Source organism: Phyllobates terribilis, unplaced genomic scaffold (assembly GCF_046119375.1).
Source record: "Phyllobates terribilis strain yellow unplaced genomic scaffold, ASM4611937v1 Scaffold_4__5_contigs__length_816908805, whole genome shotgun sequence".
Classification (NCBI taxonomy): domain Eukaryota; kingdom Metazoa; phylum Chordata; class Amphibia; order Anura; family Dendrobatidae; genus Phyllobates; species Phyllobates terribilis.
The window spans coordinates 518,860,386-518,868,920 of record NW_027362764.1 but is presented as its reverse complement, the minus strand read 5'-3'; the positions used below and the strand labels follow the sequence as shown (position 1 = coordinate 518,868,920).

General features: G+C 41.7%; 1 protein-coding gene across 1 annotated transcript in view; it reads right to left on the bottom strand.

The window, feature by feature from the left end:
• Positions 1-4,175: 4,175 nt before the first annotated feature.
• PARD6G (par-6 family cell polarity regulator gamma) overlaps positions 4,176-8,535 on the bottom strand; it is a 91,747-nt gene continuing 87,387 nt past the window's right edge. The window contains 1 exon segment of the mRNA XM_073678875.1: positions 4,176-6,495. Within this exon segment, the coding sequence (XP_073534976.1) occupies positions 5,633-6,495 (863 nt within the window). The 3' untranslated portion in view covers positions 4,176-5,632.

The window sequence follows — 8,535 nt, the reverse complement described above, 5'->3', positions numbered from 1 at the left end:
CCCAATCGAGATGGTTTGGGGTGATCTGGACCTCAGAGTGAAGGCAAAAGGGCCAACAAGTGCTAAGCATCTCTGGGAACTCCTTCAAGATTATTGGAAGACCATTTCCGGTGATTACCTCTTGAAGCTCATTAAGAGAATGCAAAGAGTGTGCAAAGCAGTCATCAAAGCAAAAGGTGGCTACTTTGAAGAATCTAGAATATAAGACATATTTTCAGTTGTTTCACACTTTTTTGTTAAGTATATAATTCCACATGTGTTAATTCATAGTTTTGATGCCTTCAGTGTGAATGTACAATTTTCATAGTCATGAAAATACAGAAAAATCTTTAAATGAGGTGGTGTGTCCAAACTTTTGGTCTGTACTGTATGTCTATCCCTATTTCCATCCATAGGCTGTTTATTTTTATCATTAGGAGCATCAGGAGACACTTATAATAATCTGTGATACTCTGGATTACTATATCCCTATATCTATCAATTCTAATATGCTACCATTCTCTATTTATAGATAATAAATATTTACTATTAAAATATACTGCAGCACTCCCACCTTATGTTTGTAGTTCATTGATATACAGTGGTATGAAAAAGTGATTTCCCCCTTCCTGAGACAGCACCAATATACCATATATCCATAACCACACAGCAATAGAAACGTTCAAGGTACAGTGGTGTATAAGAAAGGGGCAAACGCTTTTTCACTTTTGCATGTTTGTCACACTTAAATGTGTCAGATCACAAAACAAATTTAAATATTCCATTTGTGGATAATGACTCTCACTGTGGGTCACTGGAGTCCTACAGCTTTAGAAATGGCTTTATAACCTTTTCCAGACTGATGGATCTCAATTACTTGGTTTCTCATGCGTTCCTGAATTTATTTGGATAGCGGCATGATGTCTAGCTTTTGATGATCTTTTGGTCTTCTTCACTTTGTCAGGCACATCCCATTTAAAGAAGTTGCCCACTACTTTCACATTGATGCCCGCACCCGGCACCCCCACCGATCAGCTGTTATAGGTGCCGGCGACCACTGGAAGTGCTTACCCGCGGTGCTTGGCCGTCCATTTGTAGTGGCCGCCGCGGGGTACTGCATATCCGCCTCCTATTGAATTGGAGGCGGATGTGCAGGAACAAGCACGGGCCACTGCAACTTGACGGCCAAGCACCGCAGGTAAGCACTTCCAGCCGACTGCACCGATAACAGCTGATCCTACGGATAAGGCATCAATGTGAAAGTAGTGGACAACCCCCTTTAAGTGATTTCTTGATTGAAAAACAGGTGTGGCAATGGAAAATTAAACTCAGCTTCCCAAAGATGTGTTAACCACAGTTAAAAGATAAATTAAGCGGAGGTGGGGTGGCAATCACTTTCACACAGGGCCCTGTAGGTTTGGATTTCTTTTTCTCTTAATAAAGACCTTCATTTAAAAACTGCATTTTGTGTTTACTTGTGTTATCTTTGTCTAATATTTGTGTGAAGGCACACTGAGCGGTCATAAGAGCATACAGATAAATATGTAAGCAGAGCACCAGATAGAGCGCCCCCCACAGCACGAGCATATCATTATCTCCAAACTGAAAGTAAAGATTACACAAGAACCACAGGACGGATTTAATCAACAAATGTATCATTTTTATGAGTGTAATGTCACCCACCTGACAGTGTATGTAGTTTACTGAGCACAATCTTGCTGACAGGTGCGCTTTAAAACTCATACTTACTGTTCTTTCAGGTAGAGTTTTCAGCAATGGGTTCTTATCCCACCCTTTCTTCAAGAGCCATAACTTATTTTTCCGCCAACAGACATGGCATTCCTGTCATTGTACTAACCTGGAAAACCAAAGTGTCAAAAAAAAAAAAAAAAAAAGTGAAAACATCCGGTTTTCACTTTGAGAGGGGTGGTTTTTTTTTTTTTTTGTGGCCCGAGCTGACGTTTTTATGTATACCACTTTGGGGCAAAGGTGAAGCTTTGGTTGTTTTTTTGCATTTTTCTGGTGAAGTTGCAGCAACCGAAAAATTGCAATCATGCCGTTTCATTTTTTTTCTTTGCCGGTTAACACCAAAATGAAATTAATTAAAATTTTGATAATTCAGACTTTTATGGATGCAGCAATACCACATCATTTTTTTTTGTAAGGGGGTAAACAGGCTGGCATTTGTAGGCGTACCATCATGGCAGGTACAGGAGTTTTCAGAAGACCCCTGGCTCCCATAGAGACTCATCGGCACGCCAAAGTTGTGGTGGGGGATGGGCTTCAGCTCCACTCTATGCTGTTCGAGGCAGATGACTGTTGAATAACAGCCATCATTAGTCAGGAATGGGGCAGGCTCAGCTCCATACACTCACTCCTGATGAGTGCCGTACATGTATAGCGCTTGTCGCCAAGGGTTAACTAAGCAAAAAAGATAATGAATTCAGTACAATAAATTCCATGTATAAAGACGCAGTCTAGATTTTGTTTCCCACCATTGCTTCCCCCATATTCTGTACATTTAGATGGTGTACTTGCTTCCATGCAGTTCAGCTTCATGTTTGCTTCCCTTCAGACAAACATCTTGATTCCTAGATATCATACTGCGTTTTCGTCCTCTATGCTCGGCCATCAATCTCATGATGCAACAGCACAGCATCACATGTGTAGATAAGAAACACCATCATCTCCGCCTCCGGTGGTAACACATTTTTTTTTTAGTTTAAAGGAAATATAGAGGGATGTATAATCTGTGTATAGAGTCAGAGGCTGAAAAGGTAAGCCATTTAATAATCATCTATAACAGTGATAGAATGTTGACACCCCCCTGTGTAGAAATTCAGTAGTACAGTCCATAACGTCCGTCCGTCCAATCCTGCGTCGCTGATTGGTCCGGCCGCGGCCAATCAGCGACGCGGGATTTCAGAAAAAGATGGCGGCCGTTAGCGGCTCATCTGCCGGACGGCGGTCAGCGGCGATGCAGCAGGGAGATGACCGGCGCTAGCCGCTCATCTCCCCGCTGCTGGCAGCACAAGTACCCCGACACATCCATGCGGCGCCGCTCACCTCCATGCAGCCAACGTCAGGAGATCAGTGGCTTGGCCCGCTGATCTCCGGAGGGCAAGTGTGAACGGAGGACCGGGGAGCGGTGCCGCCGGTCGGGATGCTTCTGCTGAGAGTAGCCGCTCATCTCCTGGCTTCTCGCAGCAGAAGTAGCAGCACAAGCAGCGCCGCTCCCGGTCCTCACTAATACGACGCCCGCGACCAATCATCGATATGGGCGGAAAATTTAAACGCTGCTCTGCTGATTGGTTGCGGCCACCGCAACCAATCAGCATAGCGTTGTTTAAATTTGGCGCCAAGCTCGCTGATTGGTCGCTAATGGCGGCCGCGACCAATCAGCGATATTGGCGCCCAATTTAAACACCCCTCTGCTGATTGGTCGCGGCCGGCAACCGCGACCAATCAGCGATTTTGGAGGCAAATTTAAACAACGTTCTGCTGATTGCGCCTGGTCGGCCGCATACATATTCTAGAATACCCGATGCGTTAGAATCGGGCCACCATCTAGTAAAAAGCATAGTCTTTCCCAAAGAGTTACCATGGCCTAAATGAAGAATAGGCATTCATAAAATTTTCATATAGAAAGGACCATTCCAAAATTAATTCTAGCTGCATTATACACATTGCAAGACTAGCAACAGGATGAACAAAAACAAACCCTAGAGGGCTACTCCAAGACACTAGGCAGATGAAGAATAATCATAATATCCTGAATAGTTAACAAGTGACTTTAGAAATATCAGGATTAAATAATTATATAGTAAGTACACCATCCTTATCAGGTGTAAGATCTATTTCATGAATTTAGTTTGTATTGTGAGATCTGGTTACAGATGCACAAACATGACCAGATTACGAATGCAAGTCCCTAGACTGACCCCACTGAATAATGATGGGGACCTATGAAGCCATCAGTCCTGGTCCGGAATAGCATTGATCTGAAACTGGTCCATAAAGCTACTCTCACCAAAAAATCTCAGATCCTAAAACTAGAAGAAGAGGAGGACATTTCTATTTATAAAATGTACAACTTTTTTTTTTTTCAAGAAACCCGACAATTATGTAATTAACATTTATTTTAAAACAGACAGCACATGTAGATTTATATACATAGAAACACAAATCATGACCGATAAAAGTTAACGTTCTGACTTTATTTTACATCTTTTAAAATACAAAATGTATAAAAACACTGGTTGCTCTCCATTTATACATTTAAATTTGAGGCCTTAAATTAAAAGAAAAAAAAAACAAACCGGAATGTATTGTATATGTTTAGTCCTTGTTTTCTACCCACAGAATTTATTTATTTTTTAAAGGCAAAATTCTCCGGGTTATGGTAATGACACAGTGTAAAAAATAAAATGTAACTTTGTTATTTAGTGGTATATTAAATCTAACAACCAGAAAATAAAAAAAAACACATCTAAAAAGATGACTGTACCATTGCGGCTTGTTTCCTATAAAGTGAATCGCACACATTAATTTTTCATTAGAACTGAGAAAGAGAAATCATTTTACTAAATTGTAACATGGTTTAAAAATTTCATTTCTGGGAATCTTCGAGTTCAGTCTCTTTTTCAGACACAGATTTTGGCCTTTTTCTGAATCCCACAGTGTAACAATATGGCATGTATATTTATTGTATATGAAAACACATTGTAAAATAGTGGAAGCACAAGAGTCGATCCATCATTTCAGGAATGGTGTTAAGACTAAGACCAGATCTGATGTAGGCAGTACAACATGATGATTCGCAAACCACAATAGTCACAGAAAGAAAGGTAAAAAGGCATGAACACTCATGGTGCATGGAACAGTTTGTGTATTGTAGCTCAAACATGATTTTGTTTTCTAAGAGTTACCACGGTTGACCAGCAAGTGGCGCTGTTGAGCCAAGTAACCAGGATGCAGTTTGTACTTCTTCCTAATTGAAGACATCATAGACCAGGGATCAGAAATCTTTGGCACACTAGCTGCTCTGAAACTACATCTCCCAACATGCCCCGACAGCCTGTGGTTGTCAGGCAATGCTGGGAGTTGTAGTTTCCCCAACAGCTGGAGTTTAGAAGTTTAGGTTGCCGCTTTCTGTCCCAAGACTGAAAAAAATGTATTGTTAGAAACCTGAATCTGGAGGGAAACCTAAATGTTATATATTTTCTGTAACTCGAGCATTATAGGAAAGTTACAGACCACCACATGATGAACGTACCACAGAAACACGGAGTGGCTTCAGATTGGTAAAAGCTGATTCTTCTTTCTGTTTGACAGCACAAAGCCATGCCATTATTAAACATAGAATGAGCTGGGTCTTCTACTTGTGTAGATTCACTATGAAAAAAGAAGCTATGGTAATGTGCCCCGTGAAGACGCTGAGGCTGGCAGAAAGGTGGCTTCACACAGGTACAAAACAGCATCCAAGCAAATCACTTTCCAGTATTAGCATGAAACGCAAAAATATACCTAGGAAACAATGTACCATCGAGCTGCTCCACATCAGTCACAGGCAAAGTCAGCTCCAAACAGTTCTCCTTTAAGACATGTACCCTACTGCCAATGAGCACATTGACTGACTGATACCAGTCATTGTTTAAAGTGTAATCACAGTGCCATCCTCCTCGACACCACCCTTGGGTATCACTAAGCTATTCCTTGGGTCAGCCTTTAAACTGCTCAGAATTTTGTGGATGCTTCCATTACTCTCCCGGCCTGAATGGTTAAGAGCCAAGTCTCTTTCCAATCGGTGGCTAAGGCTGCTGCCATTGATTCGAGAAAGGCTGCCGGAAGGTAGGCTGTGAGATTTGGGAATGTTGCGAGGCTCAAGGCTACCTTCAATGACTATGTCAGCATCATCGTCACTCTCCATGTCATCAGGGTTAAAATTCTGTAATAGGTGAGCAGATGGTAAGCTGTGGTGGCTAGCTGTGCTGTCTGTCGATTGCCCAGAGCTGCCAGACATCCGGCTACTCCGGATTACATTGTTTCTTTGGTTTGCAGGTTTAACAGTAATAATTAGATTGTGACTATTGGCAATCATCATATCTGTCACCTGGTCAAGAGTTTTTCCAGCTACCTCGATGCCATTGACTTCTAGAACCTCATCATTCACAGCTAGTAGCCCGGTGCTCTCTGCCAATCCACCTGGAACCATCCTAGAAATGAATATCCCTGGCACCTTCTCCAAACCATGAGGAGTAACTCGGACACTAGTGCCGTCACGAATGTAGAATCCCAGAGGTTTTTCACATCCATGCCTGTATAATCTCACACGTCTATGTGTTTCCGGAAGTATGTCCACATCAATGATGGAGGAGACTGGCCTAAAGTCATGAGGCATGCTAATGTTGATATGTGGTTTCTTATGGCGAAGGCTGTCATTCCGTAATGCCACCAAAGCATTTTTCTTCTTTCTGTTCAATGTTGCAGACCCGAAGGTGTTGTAGTCAACTTCTTCTACAAAAGATGAGACAAAACAATAGAATGAATACACATTTGTAATATAGACTATCAATCAGGTCTTACTGCTAAGGGTCTCAAGATGGAATAGAATTAGGGGGTGATCCCAAGTGTGCTGTAAACCTAATATTCTTCCCAAATACAGGAGTGATACATGTACCATTTTTCACTTCTCACCCACTTATGAACCCCATGCCAGTTCTGAGTTTACCCTTCGTTGCTACTGGACACATCCTCTTGTAATTCATTGCTTACATCGCATATACAGAGTTTCTTCCCCTTTTATCTGTGCGGGCTAACCACGCACACAGGGTTTCCATGCTTAGTGCATAAATAACTGCATTAACCCATTGCAAGTAACTTGCAGAGAGACCTTTAGAGACTTTGCAGGCATTGGCCAGTCTGTGCCAAGCGCTGCCAACCTTTTAGTTATGGGAGATGCAGGGAACTTTGGGAGATCAATTTCCAGCTATAATGGGAGGTCACATTGTAGGAATAACCAGACTGCCCATTTTGCTCTCAAGAGGGAGAGGTGGGTTTCTCTACAGGGTGGCTACTATTCATAAGTCGATTGTCACACTTATCCCTTTTGCCAATTCCAAGTCGCCCCTCTGTACAATGGCCTGGTTTCTCGGCCAGACTTATCTCTTCCCACGGATCGTTGCACCAACACGTTGACTCCACAGGAAGAGAGAAGACAGGTAGGCAATGAAGACAGCATCACACTGTATTGTGTGTTTATTTTTACACCACCCCCTTAAAGGATTGCTGAGGTTCTGAGATGCACCATCATTTTAAAATCATTAATATACTTAGAGGACCTGTCTTTTCCTATAACCAGGGCTGTGGAATTGGAGTCTGTGTCCATTTTGGTGGAGTCGGAATCGGTATAAAATGGACCAACTCCAACTCCTAAAATATATAATAAATAAAAAAAAAAAACACAAGGTGCCCAATTCATCAAGACTGGTGTGAACAACATCTGTCATTATGAGGGGCATGTTGGGAGTCAGACGCTCCAGATTAATGAGGCGCACGGCTCTTAATGAATCTGGTGGATCTGAAAAGTGGCGCGTGCCTCGCCACAAATCTTACTCCAGTAATAGACTGGCATAATGCATGCCAAAGCTGCTCAGAAATTAAGCTGTGGTGACAAGCCCCTGTTCTGCTCTAGCTCAGTCTATTTTGGCAGAGCTAAGTGAAAATGACAGAAAAATGCCAAAAGTTGCTAAAATTTTTGAGCAACCTCAAGTTGCACAAAAAAATGAGACTTATCAAAAGTGTTTTACACCAGATTTTTGGGGAAACAGTGTTTCGATACCTAAATTTATATACAGGGAAGAAGAGGCCATGTTAGGACGGGAGCAGCACAGGGGCATAAGGAAAACAGCGACATTTACACCAGGGAAAAATTACACATTTATGAAGTGACAGGTTCTCTTTAAAAGTAAATAGACATAACCAGGAGACCATAATGATATTGTAAACCATTAAAAACAAAGTAAAACTCTAAAAAAAAAAACAAAACAAGAAACTTAAGAAAACACACCACAAGAGGTGGGAAAACAGTTTACAAAGGTTAATAGAACAGAGTAGAATGTCATTGTTAGGAGAGATTTTATCAGTTCATCTGTCAGGTCCAGTCATGTCACTAGTACAAAGAGACCACAGCACGGATTAGCAAATCCACACAGGCATGCCAGCACATTAATATAGGGAATGAAACAAGCATAGGAGCTGGAAAAGGGGACGTATATATAGAAGTTTGCCTCTTTTCTTCATGGGCTCCTTACCAATATTCAGGTCTTTAATAAACAGACACACCGCATTAAAAAAAAAAATAAAAGAAGATGCAAGGTCTCGTGAGGCAACTCGTACATGTTGGTGTATGAAACGTTTCATACACCATTATAAAACCAGCGGTCTGCAAGGTCTAACAGGGAACACATTCATATCAACTCTAAGGCCCCCGACTCCTCAAGGTGTTTATAACAGAAATCTGGCATAAAACACTGAACAATCTCAATATTTTACACA